The sequence below is a fragment of the Mercurialis annua genome, linkage group LG1-X (genome assembly GCF_937616625.2).
Source record: "Mercurialis annua linkage group LG1-X, ddMerAnnu1.2, whole genome shotgun sequence".
Classification (NCBI taxonomy): domain Eukaryota; kingdom Viridiplantae; phylum Streptophyta; class Magnoliopsida; order Malpighiales; family Euphorbiaceae; genus Mercurialis; species Mercurialis annua.
Window position 1 is genome coordinate 8,470,064 of NC_065570.1, and position 20,580 is coordinate 8,490,643.

At 32.7% G+C, this 20,580-nt stretch overlaps 5 protein-coding genes across 11 annotated transcripts; 4 read left to right on the top strand and 1 right to left on the bottom strand.

Moving 5' to 3' along the window:
* The first annotated feature begins 167 nt into the window (after positions 1 to 167).
* On the top strand, positions 168 to 3,322 carry LOC126665277 (E3 ubiquitin-protein ligase AIRP2). Of its 2 annotated transcripts, none has more exons than XM_050358023.2 (5): positions 168 to 412; positions 1,680 to 1,830; positions 2,055 to 2,121; positions 2,241 to 2,472; positions 2,954 to 3,322. In XM_050358023.2, exons 1-5 carry the CDS (start codon positions 348 to 350, stop codon positions 3,165 to 3,167), a joined length of 729 nt encoding a protein of 242 aa, XP_050213980.1. In that variant the 5' UTR covers positions 168 to 347; the 3' UTR covers positions 3,168 to 3,322. The 2 variants fall into 2 exon arrangements, with proteins under 2 accessions (XP_050213980.1, XP_050213981.1); XM_050358024.2 differs by lacking the exon at positions 168 to 412 and adding an exon at positions 763 to 1,512.
* A 1,706-nt stretch (positions 3,323 to 5,028) lies between these two features.
* LOC126665280 (uncharacterized) lies at positions 5,029 to 5,861 on the top strand. The gene is made up of 2 exons (XM_050358033.1): positions 5,029 to 5,473; positions 5,531 to 5,861. The coding sequence occupies exons 1-2, from the start codon at positions 5,464 to 5,466 to the stop codon at positions 5,836 to 5,838; spliced, it is 318 nt and encodes a 105-aa protein (XP_050213990.1). The 5' UTR covers positions 5,029 to 5,463; the 3' UTR covers positions 5,839 to 5,861.
* A 55-nt stretch (positions 5,862 to 5,916) lies between these two features.
* Positions 5,917 to 8,668, bottom strand: LOC126665279 (high mobility group B protein 1). Of its 2 annotated transcripts, none has more exons than XM_050358031.2 (8): positions 8,534 to 8,668; positions 7,895 to 7,948; positions 7,526 to 7,654; positions 7,384 to 7,441; positions 7,248 to 7,292; positions 6,933 to 7,013; positions 6,750 to 6,830; positions 5,917 to 6,236 (listed from the first exon to the last, which is right to left on the bottom strand). In XM_050358031.2, the coding sequence occupies exons 2-8, from the start codon at positions 7,930 to 7,932 to the stop codon at positions 6,180 to 6,182; spliced, it is 489 nt and encodes a 162-aa protein (XP_050213988.1). In that variant the 5' UTR covers positions 7,933 to 7,948; positions 8,534 to 8,668; the 3' UTR covers positions 5,917 to 6,179. The 2 variants fall into 2 exon arrangements, with proteins under 2 accessions (XP_050213988.1, XP_050213989.1); XM_050358032.2 differs by having other exon boundaries at positions 7,526 to 7,707; positions 8,534 to 8,653.
* Positions 8,669 to 13,906: 5,238 nt separating this feature from the next.
* LOC126665276 (chlorophyll a-b binding protein CP29.2, chloroplastic) lies at positions 13,907 to 15,638 on the top strand. Its single transcript, XM_050358022.2, has 2 exons — positions 13,907 to 14,477; positions 15,131 to 15,638. The coding sequence occupies exons 1-2, from the start codon at positions 13,983 to 13,985 to the stop codon at positions 15,488 to 15,490; spliced, it is 855 nt and encodes a 284-aa protein (XP_050213979.1). The 5' UTR covers positions 13,907 to 13,982; the 3' UTR covers positions 15,491 to 15,638.
* Positions 15,639 to 16,957: 1,319 nt separating this feature from the next.
* On the top strand, positions 16,958 to 19,457 carry LOC126665278 (uncharacterized). Of its 5 annotated transcripts, none has more exons than XM_050358029.2 (5): positions 16,958 to 17,731; positions 18,029 to 18,201; positions 18,299 to 18,371; positions 18,817 to 18,982; positions 19,173 to 19,457. In XM_050358029.2, exons 2-5 carry the CDS (start codon positions 18,036 to 18,038, stop codon positions 19,278 to 19,280), a joined length of 513 nt encoding a protein of 170 aa, XP_050213986.1. In that variant the 5' UTR covers positions 16,958 to 17,731; positions 18,029 to 18,035; the 3' UTR covers positions 19,281 to 19,457. The 5 variants fall into 5 exon arrangements, with proteins under 5 accessions (XP_050213986.1, XP_050213984.1, XP_050213985.1 ...); XM_050358027.2 differs by having other exon boundaries at positions 16,960 to 17,731; positions 17,991 to 18,201; XM_050358028.2 differs by having other exon boundaries at positions 16,960 to 17,731; positions 18,035 to 18,201.
* The last annotated feature ends 1,123 nt before the right edge of the window (positions 19,458 to 20,580 follow it).

Consider the following 20,580-nt stretch of genomic DNA (forward strand, 5'->3'; position numbering starts at 1 on the left):
TAATAAATGTACACTTACTGCTCTTTAGGTGTCGATAATAATTTGTTAAAAAAACTATTTATATTTTATTTGAAGATATATTAATTTGTATACTCGAGAGATACAATTACGTGTGTTCCAAGCAAAATAAAAGAAAAGACACAAACAACTACTATAGTTTTTTTATGTATTAAATTTAGTACTACTGCTTAGCTTCACACTTCTTCCTTTTGCTTATTCTTAAATTCTAATTTTTTTTCTTTGATCTATTCTTAGTTCTTTTTTATATTTTGATTCTGTATCTTAAGGGTTGTTGAGAGTTTTTTATTTGGTTTGATGAGTGATTTATTTCAAAAGGGAAATTAAAAATGAGGAAATCATTTAAAGATTCGCTTAAAGCTCTAGAAGCTGATATACAGTTTGCCAATACTCTGTAAATTTCTCTCCTCTCTGTTCTTCATTTTTTTTCTAAATTATGATAATTTTCTGTTTGTTGTTGAATGATTCGTTTCTGGGCTTTGGCTAATTCATTGTATTTTCAATGAAGATGTAAAAAATTTTGGATTTTTGTTTTAGACGAAGATCAAAGTTGCAGTTTTTTTGTTTTATTCATGGTTTTTTTAACAGTTCTTTTTAATTGATTTGATGCTGAGTTTGTTTTGATTGTTTAATAGAAGTTTATATAGCTGATCATTATATGGTAATTGTGAAACTTTTAGTTTATTTAGCTTCATTATATTATACACATGTGGTGGATAAGATAAACCTTTACTTATTCTCTCTATTGTATGTTCTAATTTAAGGAATTGCAGATTGTAAAATTTTATGAAAGGAAAAAAATTGGTCCTTTTCTTCACAATCCTGTTATTGGGGTTTGGCTGTACTGCATTGCTTTTGCCTTATAAGGGCATTTATGTCACTTGAGTTCTGGGCGGTTTTGTTTGTTGGTTTTTGTAGTGGATATAAAGTAGTTTCAATCTTTTTGGAATTTTCTTCTTTATGCATTATTGAGGATTTTTAAAAAGTTTAAATCTTTGGTTATCTGTTCAGTACAGATTGCACCTATAGAAATAGACTAATTGGCACGGAGCTTGGTACCACGGACACTTCATTCAATCAACATGTCCCGTTTCGGACTTGACGTTTCGGACACAATTTTTTAAGTGCATAGGAAATGTTAAAATAACACCGTTTCACTGTATCTGTGTCCAAATGTCCCGTTTCTTGTGTCCGTGCTACCTAGACACGGACATTTCATTTCCGTTTTGGAAACGTGTCCGAAACTTGACATTTTGGACACAAAACATCAATTTTTTCACATAGGAAACCTTAAAAAACACCATTTCACCATGTCGATGTGTCCCATTTCCGGTGTTAGTTCTGATGAATTCCTGGTTATCAAGAAAATTGCAGAAATGTCCACTTTAAACAAATTTTATGTCTATGAGATAAAGGCGTGTTAAAAACATGGCGTTTTGGACACGGAATTTCATTTTTCACATAGGAAACCTTAATATAACAACATTCAATCGTGTAAGTGTCTAAATGTTCCGTTTTCAATGTTGTTCTTATGACTTCCTGCTTATCAATAAAATTGCAAAAATGTCTACTTTAAACAATTTTATGGCTTTGAGATTTTCTTGATTTGGCTTGTTATATATAGATTGAATGTGGTTGAAATATATGTGGTTGTGATACAGGGCTTCTGCATATCCTAGAGAATATGATGGTGCTTGTCTTCAGATGAGATTATCTTACAGTCCAGCAGCTCAATTTTTGCTGTTTTTGGTTCAGTGGACTGATTGCCACCTTGCCGGTGCTTTGGGATTGCTTAGAATACTAATATACAAGGTGATATTTTTTTTTACTTTTTGAGTTCATTCTTTAAATTTCCTCTTGAAATTAGCATCTAGGGCCATGTTTGGTTTAGAGGTCGAGTTGGAAATTGCTTAAACGGTTGAAATTAAAAGATGAACCTAACAGGGTCCTAATTGTTAGGTCCCCTCTGCCTGTGCTGACATAATGCCGCCTTTTTCGTAATGTCAAGGGTGTAATTTTATGATGTTGTATCACAGGCTTATGAGGATGGAAAAACAACCATGTCTGTTCATGAAAGAAAAGCTAGTTTAAGGGAGTTCTATGGTGAGTGTGTTATGGCTGTTACGTCCTTCTACGTATTGGTCTATGCGATCGATATGTTTTGTAAAAGAGTTGATCAGCAACAATTTTATCCAATTTTAATGAGCTTGGATCATTGACAGGGGTGATATTTCCCTCTTTATTGCAACTTCAAATCGGAATCAATGATATCGATGAGAGGAAACAGAGAGAGATTTGTTCGAAGTACAAGAAGAAAGATGAGATGGACCGAGGAAAGCTCTCTGAAATTGATTTAGAGAGAGAAGAAGAATGTGGAATTTGCTTAGAGTTAAACAGCAAGGTTGTGTTGCCCAAATGCAATCATTCTATGTGTTTGAAGTGCTATCGGAACTGGTAAGCTAACTGCGGACACAAATTTTTCATATAATGATGTCTGTATATAATGAAAAAATGACAGCCAAATTTACTTGATCGAGAAACTTTTAGTTGATATAAAAGTAAATTATGCATAAATTTGGTGACCACATTCCTGAATGAGATAACCTTGTGTTTGACACACTTCGGATGGCAGTTTAGAATTTAGCTTCTTGCTTCAGTCGTTATGCGAGTAGAGTAGATGTTCAGAATTTAATTTTAAGTGCAAGAATTATGTAGAAACTTTGTTGTGTACTAGTTAAATACGTAGTTTACAAATAGCTTCTGTTGCTCGTCATATTACACAAGTATTTCTATTCCTAGATCCGGTCTGTGTTAGTAGAGGTTTTATAAATATCAGAAGTCGCCATGTTTGGTATCAACTAGCTTACATACACACACTTTGTTGTTTTCAAATGCGAACAATATAGCTGACTCAAATGTTGTGATGTCTAATTAGGCGTACGCGATCCCAGTCGTGTCCTTTTTGTAGGGACAGTCTTAAGCGAGTGAACTCAGCTGACCTTTGGATCTACACGAGCAAGAATGATATCATAGCTTTGTCGTCGATCACTCGGGAAAATTTGAAGAGATTGTTCATGTACATAGATAAATTGCCCCTCATTGTTCCCGATCCGACGTTGTTTGCTGCATATGATGCTCATTACCGATGACTACAAGGAGCGAGAGCATCCTGCAGGGTTGGAGGGTTTTGTATATATAGTTGCTGATTGTAATGTAAATCATTGTTGTTCAGTTATTCCTCAAGATCAGGTTTTAGAATTGTAAATACATATTACTCACGATTCAAGATTACTTATTTATTTTATTTGTTTGACCTAATATAACATGTCCGTAACTTAACTGAACTTGAAAGTTTGCTAAAAGATATTAGAGCATCCACAATGGACTCTCTATTGTTATAAAACTCTTTATTTTAAAGAGTGTAATCATAAAATACTACTCCAATGGTCTCTTTATCTTTAAAAATAAAAATGAAGAGTTTGTTTGGCTCTCCACATCTAGAGAGCCAAACCAACTCTCTATTCTGAAAAAAATGACGTGTTAATTATGTCTTTCCACTACTCCACTACTTCATTAATTTTTAAAAAACAACATTCCTGTATATTTCGTCTATTTTTGTTCTTGTTACAATTTTCAGACCTCTACTTTCTCTTTTTCTGGCTTATCATGGAGAATATGGATCAATCTCTGATTTGTTTTTGGCAAGACAATGAAACATGTCTTGAATTAGAAGAACAACAAGAAAAAAATGTTGATGATTTAGACGTGTTCATTGATTTAAGGGATTATTTAGATATTGATGATGATTATGTAGAAATTTTATTTGAAAAAGGGATCCTCTATTTTAATAAATTCAAAATGGAAGATCAATGTTTGACTAGTTTTAACAACGGGGTTCAATGTTTATCAATGGTGTGTTTGTCAATTACTACAAAAATGAAGATAAAAGTGTCATTATAATCAAATGCTCAGATTGAAGAATACAGACAAAGTAATATAAAAGAATGGAGCGTTTGTTTTTACACACGTTGGATTGAAAAATGATCTGCATCACTCCATTTTTTTCTTCATTACTTTATTACTATTAAATAAATTTAAGAACAAATCTTCATCATCATCGTCGTCAATCGTCATCGCAGCTTTTGGTCTCAATTGTAGCATTCATGTTGGATATAATCAAATATATATATATATATATATATATATATATATATATATATATATATATATAATCAATAAATTTGCTATTTATTTTTTATGATTTTGTTGTATTGATGCAAGTTTTTATAAGCGCAAAGATCAATTCAATGGAGCAGAGATCACCTGTTGTAGTAGCCGTAGCGATTTTGAGGCACTAGATCATAATCTAACAATTAAAGCTTTTTAATGCAAAATAGATGCAATTTATTCACCAGCAAAGTTTACTTATCTTCATAGTGCTTCAAATATGAATCAACGGAATATTGGTAATCATTTATTTAGCATATGAGCACTCATTAGGAGGAACATGATTGAGACTTAATAATTTAGATCAGTTCATTGATTATTAACTTTGCCAACAGTTCGTTATTTTAGAAGCTTTCATTTGATATTATATAGATCTCTTCATTTTATTTTATTCATGAATATCACCAAAAGTATCCTTTTAATGTGGATTTGAAATGCTACAAACACATAATTTGAAGTTAACAGGAATATTTATGGATATGAACAATTATATAATTTTTTGGCTGCTTGTGATTACAAAATATTCGATTTTGCTTTAGTATGTGTTATGTTTGTTGAAGTTCTGCTATAGAAGAAGAAAATGGACAACATATATACAATAGAAGAGGGAAAGTAAAAATAGTAAACTTAAAAAAAGAAAAGAATTCAAATAATAAAAAATGGATAAATCTAAAGAGTCTATTGGAAATGATATAAATTTACACTCTTTATTATTAAAGATGCTCTCTATTAAGTTAAAGATGCTTTTTAAAATAGAGAGCATTGTTGGAGATGCTCTTAACTTGCGCTGAGTTGTTGAGATTTCCGGTACCCTATATTATTGCTGAGAACAATCAGGTTCAAAATGAAATGAAAATCATTTGAAGATATGAACTTTTGCTTCACAATTATTCTTGTTCAAAATCCAACTCCTAAGTTATGACGGTTTTATTTTTGGAAATAGCAGACCCCCTCCTACGCAGCTGTTCAAGTGTCTTCAGAGTATGATTGGGACTGGAAATAATCAGCCTCGGCAAGATGGTGGTGATATCAGCTCGCCTGTGACAGCATGGTCGTTGCCCCCTAACCAGGTCCTCAAGGTGAATTCTGATGCAGCAGTTTCAGTAGATTGCAAGCTGTCCGTAGCTAGTGCGGTCTTTCGTGACTCCACAGGGGCTGTCCTGCGATGCGGAGTTACTATTCTGCATGGTGTTCTGAGTGCAGAATTAGCTGAAGCATATGTTGTCAGGTTTGGACTACTTCTGGCTGCTCTGAGTGCAGAATTAGCTGAAGCATATGTTGTCAGGTTTGGACTACTTCTGGCTGCTCCTCTCCGTTTTTCGAAGCTCATTTGAGTCGGACGCTGCCCTTGTAGTGAATAAGCTGTTGAGAGGTGATGAAGGCGGTGCAATTGATAACGTCCAACTTATCATTGAAGATTGTCTGCCAATTGCAATGGTCGAGATGTTAGCTTCAAGCACATTTATAGAGCGGGCACTCAAGTGGCTCGCTCTCTTGCTAAGTGGGGCGTCTTTTTTGGCAAAGATTGTATTTTTGATGGTAACATTCTGTATCCGGTTTGTGAACTTGTTAATCGTGGTTCGTAATCAATAAAGTGGAATTTTGATTCTAAAAAAAAAAAAGTTATGACATTAGAATGTAAGGAAAAATGATGGATCCACAACAGCCAAGTTAAGAAAATTGCAACTTAAACTATTGAAAAACAAAGATATTAGAGATTTTGTATTTAGCTAAAAAGCATGACATAGCTCACATTTAGTATCCAAGTAACTAACAAAGGCATCATGGGATGGAAGTAAGACAAGGAACATAATTTTCTGCTTCAAATCTTTTGCCAGAAGCAGAAAATGGTTTCCTAATGATATGCCATCTACAAGACTGAAAACGGCTTTTCTCCTACATCACACAGCGCCCAAATATAAAACCGTCCAAATTTAGTAGTCGTCTTCATCTTCGTCATCCTCTTCTTCCTCTTCTTCCTCTTGGGCTTCCTGAAAAAAGAATGCCATAATATATCAGTGATTGACATAGCTTTGAAGACCAAAAAAGCAGCACAAATACGAGATAAGCAACATCTTGTCAACCATTTCATATTATAAAAATTATTTGAGATAGATTTCTACAATCTCTAGTCTGCTTAGAAAGAAACTACAAATGCTACAAACCAATCGAATTTTATGTATTATCCCATGAAAACTTGAATCCGCCAAAGATGTCTCTTAACTACTACCTACTTCGACACACTTAACTGCGCAATCATCAACCAAATTTGCTGCACCACATAATATAAGCAATTTATTCATGCTATTAATAGTGACCTTGTAAGCAATTAGTTCAGTAGCTAATTTGGACTTCTAAATTCTCCAATTAATTTAATCTCATTTAAACACTCTCAAGAATGCCATGCAATATGCAACGCAATATCATAATAAGCCTTTTGAAGAGTGATGCTATTGTGTTACTAAGAATAACGACTTCAATGTTAATAAAAGAAATAAGCCCACCTCTCCTGTTGCTTCATCGTCTTCATCATTCACCTCAGATTTTGACCTATCTGACTCTTCATTATCATTAGCTGCGCTATCCTGTTAGCATAATAGACACAAGTTACAAACTTACAATCCATGAATCCAATTAACAATCACAACAATCTTTTGATCCCATAATGGTTGATGCAATACACTCACTTGCTTCCTGATATAAGCATTCATAAGTTTATTGTACTCGTCCTTCTTTTTGGCAGCTTTTTCTTCATAAGGAGCTTTTTCCTGCCAAACCAAGAAGGAAATGTTGCAAATTATCAACAGTTATTTCACTATATTATAGTTTAAATTTCCACGTCTCCGTAGAGAATGTGACTAGGTGTTATCCAAATATGTCTAAAGCGGCTAGAAGAATTTCCAATCTCTTTGGAATGATATGTCAAAAGTTCAGAACCAATAGACCTTACACCAATTAATAAGCAAATGACGGCATTTATAGCTAGACATTTCAGTACTTACAGAAGCAGACAACGATTTCCACTTCGCTCCTCCTGCTTTTCCAACCTGCAATCAACAATCAGGTCAATAAGTCAACCGTATCGGGATATCGATAACAGATTAACATACAACAACAGATGGTTAAGTTAATTCTTACAGCTGCTACAGATGAAATATGAGGATTTTCTTTCTTAAAAGTCTTCCGGAAATCTTCACTGTTAAAATACGGCATGAAATAACTTGAGAACAACTCCACAAATGCAAGTCTAACGTTTAACAAATTTCACTATGAAACATACAGGAAGACGAAGAAAGCACTAGGAGCCCTCTTTGGTTTGTTAGGGTCTTTCTTGGCCTTTTTGTCCTTCTTAGCTTTTAGTTTACTACTGTGGTCAACAGCTCCAGCCGCTTTCCTCTTTCCAACCACTCTGAAAATGATAGAGTTCATATACGACCCATCAGAATAACATTCCGGAAATCGCTGTATCCACCATCAGATAGTATAAAAATAACATCAGACATGAGATATAACTTACTAAACCCACCAAACCAATACATTTTAATTCCGTTTAAGAACATCCTTTTCAAGAATCATGGCAGCCCAAAAAATAGAACAATAAAATGATACAATTGTCAAATAAAACACATAATAGAACAGTAAAACTAACCTATCATCGGCTGCACCTTTGCCCTTGGCGGTCTTCATTGTTTAGATTAAGTAACTGTATCAAGTTCAAACAACTAAATTAAGCAGACAACAATTCAATTCTCCAAAAGAAAAACATTTTTCCAATCATAACCACCACAAAAATGGATTCAAGAACTAAAAGAATGGCTTTACTTGTGTTGAGTTATAAAAAAACTAAAATCTAAATTTTGTAGCAAGTTACATTGATTGATTTTTTTTTAAAAAAAATAGACTAAACAATATATTTTTGTAGACCGAACTATCTATTATTCGACTTTTTTTTTAGTTTTTAGAAAAAAAAATATTGTCATTTGGCTCAAAATTTTCAAAGATATTATTTAATACTCTATAAAGTAATTATTAGATACTCATTAATCTCTAACATTTCGAAACCGGTTAGGGCAATCGCCCCACCTTGCCCCGCCCTAGCTGCATCTCTAATAGTGTCCATATTGATCACAATTAAATACCATAACAAAACAAAACAGAAAAGAAAAACATATATAACACACACAAAATTAACTAAACTAGTGTTTACCAAACATAAAATGAAACAAAATAAATTTAAGAAAAATGAAGAAAAACAGATCTCAGAAATTTTGAAGAAAAAAAAAATTACCTGAGAAGTGAAAAACAGGAGAAGAGAGTAAAGCGGCGATGTGTTTGAACTTCGAACGAAGAAACAGAGTTGACAAACACAAACACTCGAAAACAGAGAATTTGATGCTACCTCAGACTTAGATTGGAATCGAATAAATTAAGACGACTGACCGGAATACCAGGTAATGTTTAAGTCCTGACAGCTTTGCTAAGTGATGAGTCAGCGTACGTTTTACGGGTTATAGCCGGTTGTCAATGTGAGAGGAGAATAATAACATCATTATTGATTGCTTTTACTTTTGAGATAATACAAATCTTATTCAAATTTTAGATTTGTTTTGTTTGTACAAATAATCTAGGCAGAAGGTACAAAAAATCCATCGTGTTTTTTCAATTGGTACAAATAACCTATCGTATTAAAAAATGTACATATAAATACCCGGACTCAATTTTTTTGGACAAATTACTACCTGGCTAACGGAGGCTTCTAACTCTGTCAATTTTTTTCCATGTGAGCTGTTAGTTCTCTTTAATATCCATGTCACCCAAGAACGTCCATGTCACCCATCTAAAATCTCAATCTCCTTTAACCTTCAAAGGTGGACATGAGCTATGTCATAGGAAAGCTCTGTTCTGAATTGTAACTCTTATTCCATTATTAGATTGGTTTGTTCATTTGAGTGATGTGCTCACATGAATCTTCCTAATCAACTTTTATAAACTTTAATTCTCAATTTCACTAAGAATGATGTATATGTTAATTTCTCACAGATTTTCTTCTAAGCTCATAAAACCCTCACTTCATCACCCATAAACCCAAAACCCAAATTTTGAATCTTCTGCTTATTATTATTATTGAGATTATGGTTCCTCTCAACAATCAAAACTCTTAAACCCCATTTGTCATCACATCTCTATTTTGCAACCCACAAATCATAATCTCAAAAGGCCCCGATCTTTGATCATTATCACCAATTTGAAGCAAACCCACATCATGAATCAAAAACCCAGATATTTTTCAAGCTCAGATTAGGACCCAAGTGAGTATCCAAGCAAAATCCCTAATTTCAAGCACCAAGAAATAGAAGGACCTAAGAGATTTGTCACCTTTAGCCAATGAAACTAGAGAAATACTGGAAAAATGATGAATATTTATGGTATTAGTAAGGTTATAGTTGTGCTTAGATTAGTTCAATTTGGAGTCGGAGGTTGGATTTTTATATTACAAAAGAAAATCCAATAGACGCTTCAATTCAAAGCTTTGCGGCTTTTGGGTTCCCGTTTACTTTGGCGTTTTTGTTGAGACAATCATTGAAACCAATGCATTTTCATAAGAAAATGGAGGAGTTTTGCAGGTTACTGATTTAGACTCTTACTCTTCAAGTTTCTAAAAATGCGGTGATGAAGCCGGTGGGCTCGAATGGGTCTTTATCTTCTTCTGCTCCTTGACGATGCGGAGGTTGAGGCTGGCGGCGGGGCTCGAATGGGTCTTTATCTTCTTCTGCTCCTTTGCGATGCAGAGGTTGAGACTGGCGGCGGCGGTGGTGGATGGTTGGGATTTTCATCACCGCATTTCTTGTCCAGCTTATTTACGTTAAAGGAAATTGGGATTTTAAATGGGTGACATGGATGTTAAGAAGACCACAACTGACTGCTCATGTGGCAAAAAGTTGACGGTGTTAGAGGCCTCTGTTAGCGAGGTGGTAATTCGTCCAAAAAAATTGAATTCGGGTGTTTATCTGTACTTTTTTTAGTACGATGGATTATTTGTACCAATTGAAAAAACACGATGGGTTTTTTGTACCTTCGGCCAATAATCTAACTCCTGAATTTTGTTTCTACCAAAATTATCAACTGTTTTAGTTAATGTAAAAAACTAAATATAACAAGTAATAAATACTCATAAAATATGCAAGTTTTGCTGATTAGTTTATCGCTAGTTCTATGCCCGCGTAACTGTGCAGAATCAATATAATTTTTTTATTAGATCTTTTCATTATTTAAGTTAAAAATATATTATATTAGATATAGCTTCGAATTCTCATATGAATAGCATTTGATTATTTTGGTGCATATTACTAATACAACGTTAATTAATGCATAAAATTTGATATGAAAAGACAAATAAAAAATTCGTGATCTATAAAACTAATAAATTAATTTTAAAATTTGTTCTTGTTCATTTCGATTCCGACGTAATTTAATTTTAATAATTGGTCATTTTATAAAATTGAATATCTATAATTTTCTTTTTCATTTTGTCTTTATATAATAATTTTTTTTTGGAATTCTAGATTTATTTTTCCATTATTATTTTTCAGAGATCATGTATTTTGGATGATTACATTTTCTATTTTATTAACGAAATTATTCAATTTTGAATTAGATAATTAAAAAAATTATTTAGACGAATTTTAAAAACAATAATTTAACAATAATAAATTCAAATTTTGAATTTATGTAAAGGTCTTGTTATATTTATAATTATTTATTCATACTAAATATATTTTAAATTTATAGTTATATTATATATCATAATGATATTATACAAATTCAAAGATAATTTTATTTATTTGTGTTAATACTTGTGCAAAACAATTATTGAATGTAAATGAATTATGTTTGGGCACTATTGGATTGGTTATATTATGAGCTTTGAATATTTGTGGAGCAAATTACTCTAAGACGCCTCACATTTGTCATAATTTACAGTTTGGTATCTCTTATTTGAAAATTAAAGGATTTAATACTTCAGTTTTGATTTTGTAAACTATAAAACCCTTCTGTTAAATATAGGTACTAAATCATTAATGAAATGAAATGTGAGGTACCGAATCATTTGAAAATGAGGTACCAAATTGTTTATAACTGAGGTACCAAATCGTTTGAAAGTAAATTTCAAATTATTAACGGAACTAACAGAAGGGTCTTATAGTTTATAAAATCAAAACTGAGGTATCAAATCGTTTGATTTTCAAATAACGGATACCAAACTGTGAATTGTGACAAACGTGAGGGGTCTTAGAGTAATTTGTTCATATTTATATATAATTATTTTAGTTAATCAAGTTTAAAATTGAAAAATAAATTTATAATATTTGATTTCACAATTTAGTTGTATATTATAAGTATCATCGGATATTTATATTTTTCTTTCATTATTTATGTTATTTCTTCAAAAAAAATACTCGGGAAAGAAATTGAAGGTACTCTACAAAAGTATTGTAGTTTGAAAGTAACTTAAATATTTGATAATCGAGAAATTCTTAGATAGACTAATTTCACCACGTCATCCATGTACTAAGCCTATCACATATATAGAAGGTACTCTACAAAAGTATTGTAATTTGAAAGTAACTTAAATATTAGATAATCGAGAAATTCTTAGATAAACTCAGTTCATCATATCATCCATGGACTAAGCCTATCACATAATGACACGTCATTAAAATAATGGCAATCTTGTAATATTACTATTCAAATGTGTAAATAAGTAATAAATAAATTTACAAGATTGTCATCATTTTAATGACGTGTCATTACGTGATAGGCTTAGTCCATAGATGACGTGGTGGATTGAGTCTATCTAAGAATTTCTCTTGATAATCACATATGTGATTGTTTATAAATTAAAACGAAACTTAAATTTTATGAAATATTTAAAAGTTATGGAACTCAACTTTCATAAGTTTTCATTTTTTTTCAATAAATGATGATTATATTTGACTTTTTTAGATGAAATACGGACTTAACCCAAAAATAATTAGAAAAACACGATGCAAAGTTTCATTTTTGATAAATACAATGTTAACTTTTTCTTTTTTAATTTTAACCTTTTCCTTCTAGAAAAATACGGGCTGCTCACTGAAATAATAGCCACCAAAGATTAGGGATTGGAGAATTGAAATCTTTTCACTTTGCTCTTAGGTCAAGGACGACGACGCCTTTTCAATAGCCGACATCCTCCATCAACGTTGTGCCGGAGAAGATAGAGCCAGAGGTTGTCCCGGCCATAACGTCCTTGTCACCGCTGCCGAAGAAATCACCAAAGTCGTTGTTAGTTAAGAAGCCGCAAATCCTCCGCTGTCAACGATGAAGAGCCATGAACCTCCGCTGCCATAGAAATCTTGATTGCTGATCAAAGGATAAAAATTGGACCTTAGATGTTTGGTTTCTAATCTCCTTCCAATTTTTTTTTTCTGAACTTGTTGCTATGTATAAGTTCAGATAGTGATTTATAAGACTATCTAATATATGATTTATGGTTGCACAGTCTGCACTCTAGGTGTTTGAAGAAATGCTTATGAGAATTGTAATGTTTTGGGTGTTGGATAACCAATGGTTAACATTGGGCAAACCGTCAGGTAATTTTATTTTGAATATATTATTAATAAAATCGTTCGTAAATAGTTGCTGAATTTTATGTTTGTGGTTTGATTTTTTTGTGTTACACAGCATGTTGCACTCTAGGTGTTTGAAGAAATGTTTGTGAGAATTGTAATATTTTTGGATGTTGGGTAACCAATGGTTAACATTTGGTAAATCGTTAGGTAACCTGTAATTTTTATTTTGAATATATGATTAATAAAATTGTTAGCAAACAGTTGCTGAATTTTATGTTTGTTGCTAGTTAACCAATGGTGTACTAATGGTACACCAATGACCTTGTTTTTTTAGAACCATGTTGGTTAACAAATGGTGAATCAATAATTTTAGATTTTAAAAAAGACGATTTACGTTTTATTTGACAGTTGCTCTTGAAGTGATGAAGGGAAGGGGTTTGTAGTAGAATTTTCAACTAGTTTAATAAAAATGGAGGTTTGAATTTGAAATAGTTTTTTTTGTTGGTTAACCAACGGTGTTGGTATACCGCTGGGTAACCAAAATCGTATTCTTGAGATTAAAAAAATATTTTTGAGAATAATAAAAGTTATTTTTGCAAAAAAAAAATACATATTGTATTTTTCAAAAAAAAACTTTGAGCTGGTATTCTTGAGAATATTTTATCTTTTTTTGGTATTTATTTAAAGAGGTCATTATATTTAGCATATATGAAGCCCAGACCGGACTTGGGCTTACATAAAGCCTACAAAGTCCGGCCCAAGCCCGGCGAAGAACAGATTTACTCAGGTGTGAGAATTAGACAGCAGTAAGAGAATTTTTTTAATGAAAGCAAAGGTTATCTAAAGAAAATCGAAGTAGATATTGTCCCAGCAACATGAACCACATAAACACAACTACACAGGCAGCTCCATTAGACCCCACAACCAGATAACGCAAAGATAAGGCCGATACTTCCACATCCATCAGATGGATACTCAACTTGATCCAACGGCCGACGCTCATCTTCATGGATAAACCCATTACAAATTCATTAAAACATCACCTCGTATTATAACACAACACACTTCACACAGACCAGATCACCATTTCCAAAGCTTCAGCTTTCTTTCAATCACACTCCAACAATGGCCGCCTCCACAGCTGCTGCTGCTTCATCCTTCATGGGAACACGTGTCCCTGATATCTACTCTAACTCAGGCCGGGTCCAAGCTAGATTTGGCTTCGGACGCAAGAAAGCAGCGCCAAAGAAGTCGATCAAACCTACCAATGACAGGCCGTTGTGGTTTCCTGGAGCTAAGGCGCCGGAATGGCTCGACGGAACCTTGGTGGGGGATTACGGGTTTGACCCTTTTGGGTTGGGGAAACCAGCGGAGTACTTGCAGTATGAGTTGGACTCGTTGGACCAGAACTTGGCGAAGAATTTAGCTGGTGATGTTATTGGGACTAGGACGGAGTTTGATGATGTTAAGTCGACGCCGTTTCAGCCGTACAGTGAGGTGTTTGGACTTCAGAGGTTTCGGGAATGTGAGCTTATTCATGGACGGTGGGCTATGTTGGCTACTCTCGGTGCTCTTACTGTTGAGTGGCTCACCGGAGTCACCTGGCAAGATGCTGGAAAGGTATAAATTCTGAAACTTAATACTATTTAAAATATATTCTCATAAAAAATATTGTTTCTACGTTTTCATATGCTACGTAGCTGATTATTATTAGACAATGCTATGGAGTTCATGAAAAATCTTGCCCTAGTGTGATCAATAATGGATCACTCTTATTGGTGAACTCCAATTTTTACTAGATCTATTAATGCCAATTGATTTTGAGACGATTTCTAAAATATGGTGTCAAAGTCTGAATTTTTTCATGGTTTTTTCTTGCATGAACTTAGAGTAGAATTTTAAACAATCTATTAATCACATATATATCGCGCAATTAATGTATACTGTAATTTTCAATTCTATATAGTCAAATAAGCTCATTTAAATCTTTTTTATTTTTCTACCTTAAGTCCAACTAGTCTATGCTTGTTTTGTCCATAACTTCTAATAGGATTATAATTTTTTACTTATATAGCGATACTTGATGTAATTAAATTAAAGTTTTCAATCAATGGAGACCAAATTTGTGATCAATTAACTTTTTTAGTTATTTTAATTTAATTAAATCACGTCATGTGTCATACTATAAATAAAAAGTTCATGAATCCGAATTTCACAAAACAATTTTATGCATAGTAGAAACATATATTAAAGATTATATTGTGTATTTTCAGGTGGAGCTAGTAGATGGATCATCGTACCTCGGACAGCCACTGCCATTCTCAATTACAACCCTAATCTGGATAGAGGTATTGGTGATCGGGTACATTGAGTTTCAAAGAAACGCCGAGTTAGAGCCAGAGAAGAGGTTGTACCCGGGAGGAAAGTTTTTTGACCCATTAGGGTTAGCAGAAGACCCCGAGAAGAAGGCCGTACTTCAACTGGCTGAGATTAAGCACGCTCGGCTAGCCATGGTTGGGTTCCTTGGGTTCGCGGTTCAAGCTGCGGTTACTGGAAAAGGACCACTCAACAACTGGGCTACTCACTTGAGTGACCCTCTTCACACCACCATTATTGACAATTTGAGCTCTTAAGTAAACAACTTTACTACTCTGCTAATCTGCTTATTTGGGTTGTTTTGCCCTGAGAAGAATGGTTCAGTAGATTGTTAATTATAATACTCTTCTTGTATGTGCTTCTTGTAAAGATTTATTATCATATTTAGCAACAAAATTCTGCCTATTCACTGCTTGTGTACTATAGCTTTTGATAATTAACAATGTTGGTGAATGCAATAGCGAACATAATCAAACTTAGAACTGTTTATGGGCCAGATTGAGCATACTCTGCTGGGCCCTTATAGGGCCTGACTATTTTTAATACAAGTCCGAGCCTAGCCAGAGCCGGGTTCGGACCTCAAATTTATACGGGCTCGTGCCGAGTTATTACGAGTCTACATGAAAATTATATAATAATGAAAGTCATTTGCTCATTTGAATCAAATTTGTTACAGGCTCGAGTTCGAACCCAATTTGACAAAAAAAATTAACCGTGTAAGGACTAAGGGGGGTAAATCCAGACGGATGTCCAGGCACGCGATCAGGTCTAGATGGAACCATTAAAACCGAAAAATATTATTGAAAGAGATAAGAGGACAATCTGCTACTTCCGATTAGACAAGTAACCATTCACTTATACCCTTATTCTTCCGACTCAATTCATTTATTGAATTTGAATCAAAACTGTTATTTTAATCGTTTTTTTTTATTTATCAAATTTCATTAAATCAAATATGAAATAATTACATTTTGTAAGAAATCCGAAAAAACTAAACCTAATAATCTTACATGAAACATACAATATACTGTCTGATTCGCAAATCTACTTATAAAAATAAAAAAATAAATTATCTAATTTTTTTGCCAATAAAGTGCATTTTTCGATTAACCTTCTCCATCACCCGCAAACTGATTTTTGAAATCAGAAACTACAGTCATGATTTCAGATACAAGTACAACCATCACTAAAAAAAAATAATTAAAAAAAAATAAACTTTAAAAAAAATAACAAACCTTTCACACAAAAAGAACAAAACAAAATTATCAAAAATAACAAACAATGTAGTACATAAAAATAACATATATAAATAGAAGATAAATATTGTTTATAAACATTATTTTAAATATCTCTTGTTTCTTTTTTAAAAAGAAATTCACACTATCAAAGCTTTATTATATTTGATTTTTACAAATTTATATAATTTTTAGAATAATTATAAATCTATTGCTACGAAAAATAATTTAAAAATATTCAAAGTATTGTAATAGTACTATATTTTAAAGGATAAATAACCAAAAAATGCCAAACCTTTTATGAAAGTTTCACAAAAATTCAAATATTTCAATTTTATCCAATTTATTCTAAAACGCATGATTTCGTTTTAATTTTGTCCAATTGTGTAATTTTACTCATGTGGCGCCTACATGGCGCTGATGTGGCATGCCACACATCAGCGCCACATAAGCAAAATTACGTAGTTGGATAAAATTAAAACAAAAATTATGCATTTCAAAACAAATTGGATAAAATTGAAAGGTTTGGCTTTTTATAAAACTTTCATAAAAGATTTGACACTTTTTAGTCATTTGTCCTATTTTAAAAAAATCACCAAAAATCATGATGAGAGTCTAGTTTTTCTTGGGTTTTTGGTGGCAGATTATCCAGTGATATCCGTAAATGTTGATGAATTTTATATTATTGTATTAACTGACGTGGTGTAGAATATTTTAAGTTGAGATAGATAAAATTTAGAGCAAATTACTGTAAATCCCTTTTTGTCCTCAATTGTCATAATTAGCAGTTTGGTATTTTTTATTTGAAAAATCAAATAATTTGGTACCTCACTTTCAATTCCGTTAACAATTAGCGGTCTCTGTTAATTTCGTTAATAATTTGGTATCTCATTTTCAATTATATTAACGATTTAATACCTTATTTTCAAACGATTTGATACCTCAGTTTCAATTATATTAACGATTTAATATCTTATTTTCAAACGATTTGGTACCTCACTTTAATTCCGTTAATAATTTAGTGCCTAAGTTCCACAGAAGGTTGTAATCCGAGCTAATCCGGTTGTACTGGTTGAACCATAAACCCTCTATAACGTTGGTTCAATTCCCGGTCTGGTTTTACTTTGCCTCCCCATCACAGTGCAAAAAATAGTTCTCAAAACCTTTCCTAGCTACAGACTCAGTTGTGGTGGAGGCCGTGGGCAATTAAAAAGCAAAGGAGAAAAAGAAATAAAACAAATTACAACTGCAATAGAAAAGAACGTAAGTTCCCATCAATACATTAAACTTTGTTCTTTTACATTTTATCAATTCTTGTACTTTATGCTGTAGCATTTATATTGCACACAAGCTGTTTGATTATTTTCCCAACTGGGACTCCTGAACTATATGCTGTAGCATTTCTATTGTACACAAGGTGTTTGATTATTTGCCCAACTGGGCATTTGTATATGCATTTTTTATTCAAAATTGTGTTGCATAACTTCACTTTGATGCTGCTGTAGATAGATTGTTGGTGCAGATATGGCTGCAATACTCCATTTGACATGCATCTATTAGTTGCAGAATGGGTTCTAGTAATTTTTTATGGAGTTTGGCCAAGAAGTATTTAACCGTTGGGCTTATAGGGATCACCATCACAGACAGATATGCCAGTATTGTTCATGTGCGAGGCGCCTCTATGTCCCCTGTTTTTAATCCCGAAACTAGCACATTCTGGGGATCATCTATTGGTATTCTTTCACTTTTGTGATAATTTGATGCAACTTTTTTTCTTCGGAAAGTAAATTTTGTTTTATATATATATTTGAATCATTGGTTTGGCTGCAGACGACCATGTCCTTATCGAGAAGTTTTGCCTTGAGAAGTACAAGTTTTCGCATGGTGATGTCGTAGTTTTTCGGTATGTCTTTATCTATGCATTAGCACATTATTTGGATCGCATTATTGCTTTAGCGATCACCGTCTCCTTATTCTGTGTTAGATAGAAATTCTCATTTTATTTTAAAGAAATGAAAGATAGGTTAGTCAACAAAAAGTAACTCGATTCCATTACAGCTCAATCTTTATCGGCAATTTAAATTTCGTTTTCAAAGAGATAGCAAGTGGCATTACATTGAGGCATTAAACCAAACATGTGTTTAATGATAGTTTCTTATCTCTGAATTGTTCTAGTATCCTGTCTGCAATTTTTTATATGTCGTGTGATATCCTCTTTCTATATGTTGTATCAAGTTAAGAGTCTCACCAAACAGTTTATAGCATATAATTGGAATTAACAAGATGAACAACATTACATGGAATGATATTGGTGAAGACTATTTGGTATCTCTTGCAATTTTTTGTAGGTCTCCAAGTGATCACAAGGAGAAACTTATAAAGAGAATTATTGGCTTACCGGGCGACTGGATTGGAACTCCCGATGCATATGATGTGGTAAAGATTCCAGAAGGACATTGCTGGGTTGAAGGTGACAACTTGGTTTCTAGCATGGATTCAAGGTCTTTTGGCCCGGTATTACAAAATTTAGCATGATTCCAGTTTCATTTCCCTTTTCCATTGAACTTTCAAGTTAGAACTGCAGACGATATTTTCTCTAATTGTGAATCATATTATAGTATAATGCAACAAATTTTGTCTTCTCTTTATTCGTTATTGGAGTTTTATTGGTTTATCCAGATATAAAGAAAGTTTTCCATGACAGGTTCCTCTCGGGTTGATTAATGGAAGAGTTACTCATATAATATGGCCTCCGCAAAGAATCGGAGAAGTCGAGAAAAAAATCCCTCATACAAGAGTTTCTTCTTCCTGATTGAGATTCAACAGTGGATCTCCTTTTTTTTTGGGGGAGCACAAGGTTGAATTATGCTTGTAACATTCTTTTATTGGCTACAGGTGATACATTTTCTTATCTCCATGGTTTAGTTTGACTATAAATCAAAATCAATGATAATGCTACATCTGAGCATCGATTGGTTCGTTACTAAAATTTTCAAATCCATCGGTTTTCTTTCGACTCGTTAATGGATCCGAATGAAGCTAAATTCAACTAATCATAAAATTTCAGTTTGGTGTAATTCGATTCTGTTTAAATTTCGGTTGTCATTGGATTCTATTTAAATTGCAATAGATTTTGTGCATGATCAATAAAAATTTCAGTTTAAACCCCAATTGTATAACTTCGTGTAAAACAATAATTAGGCTGCATTTTAAAGCAAAAACATAAATTCAATTATTTTTAATTAAATTATTTTCTAAAATGAAAATCTCAAATATTAAGTAATTGGCATTTAGGTAATCTCCATTCAGTCTTATTGCACAGCTCTAGATTGCTGTTCCAATGTCTTTTAGCAAGGCAAGAGTTCTAAAAGTTCAACATTTTGTTTGGTTTTAAACGAATTCCTTCTAGAAATATATGATTTTGGTATTTAGTTTGTCTTAGAATTCAACTATAATTTCATCTTATTTTATTGAGAAAAGTACGCTATTTACTATCTTGTTAAATTTATTTATAAAAATACTGAAAAGATTTAAAAATTACACTCATACTTTACCAATTTATTAGTACTTTTTACGTTACTTCAATTTTTATTTATAATAATACTGCATTTAAAAAAAACACTTGAAACACCGACAAAATGATGCTAGAGTCCGATGACTAGTCTCTGGAATTTTGCCTGAATTTGACTGAAAAATTTCAGGTCAACAGCGCGGTCACCATATGAATTTAATCAAGAGGAAATTACATCGCACACTTTTGTCAATAATACTGAATATATTAACAGTAATTTAGTTTGAGGTTATGTTGGAAATACGACAACATGTACTAAAACAGTTATAATAAAATTATGCTTGTCGTATACCGGAAGGATACACATCGTATCGTGTGGTGGCACATGATAATACTAAATATAACGAATTAACGAATACTAGATTAATTCTAGTTAATATATTCATCAAAAAAATTCTAGTTAATATATAATCAATTAATTTTATATTTTCCGAAAAGAGGTTTATGAACTGAAACTGAAATTGATGGACTTTTGTGATAGAAAGCCAATAAGTCAGGGACAGTAAGTATAGATAAGCCTTGCAAAATACTTTTGGGTCAA

What these genes read in the sequence shown, in the direction of transcription:
- LOC126665278 (XM_050358029.2), top strand. Translation starts at nt 18,036, where the DNA reads ATGGGTTCTAGTAATTTTTTATGGAGTTTGGCCAAGAAGTATTTAACC. An exon ending in ATTCTGGGGATCATCTATTG is followed by an intron (nt 18,202 to 18,298) that starts GTATTCTTTCAC and finishes GTTTGGCTGCAG; the next exon opens with ACGACCATGTCCTTATCGAG. An exon ending in GGTGATGTCGTAGTTTTTCG is followed by an intron (nt 18,372 to 18,816) that starts GTATGTCTTTAT and finishes AATTTTTTGTAG; the next exon opens with GTCTCCAAGTGATCACAAGG.
- LOC126665276 (XM_050358022.2), top strand. Translation starts at nt 13,983, where the DNA reads ATGGCCGCCTCCACAGCTGCTGCTGCTTCATCCTTCATGGGAACACGT. An exon ending in CCTGGCAAGATGCTGGAAAG is followed by an intron (nt 14,478 to 15,130) that starts GTATAAATTCTG and finishes GTGTATTTTCAG; the next exon opens with GTGGAGCTAGTAGATGGATC.
- LOC126665279 (XM_050358031.2), bottom strand. Translation starts at nt 7,932, where the DNA reads ATGAAGACCGCCAAGGGCAAAGGTGCAGCCGATGATAG. An exon ending in AGTGCTTTCTTCGTCTTCCT is followed by an intron (nt 7,442 to 7,525) that starts GTATGTTTCATA and finishes GTATTTTAACAG; the next exon opens with TGAAGATTTCCGGAAGACTT. An exon ending in GGAAATCGTTGTCTGCTTCT is followed by an intron (nt 7,014 to 7,247) that starts GTAAGTACTGAA and finishes TTGGTTTGGCAG; the next exon opens with GAAAAAGCTCCTTATGAAGA.
- LOC126665277 (XM_050358023.2), top strand. Translation starts at nt 348, where the DNA reads ATGAGGAAATCATTTAAAGATTCGCTTAAAGCTCTAGAAGCTGATATA. An exon ending in TTAGAATACTAATATACAAG is followed by an intron (nt 1,831 to 2,054) that starts GTGATATTTTTT and finishes GTTGTATCACAG; the next exon opens with GCTTATGAGGATGGAAAAAC. An exon ending in TTGAAGTGCTATCGGAACTG is followed by an intron (nt 2,473 to 2,953) that starts GTAAGCTAACTG and finishes ATGTCTAATTAG; the next exon opens with GCGTACGCGATCCCAGTCGT.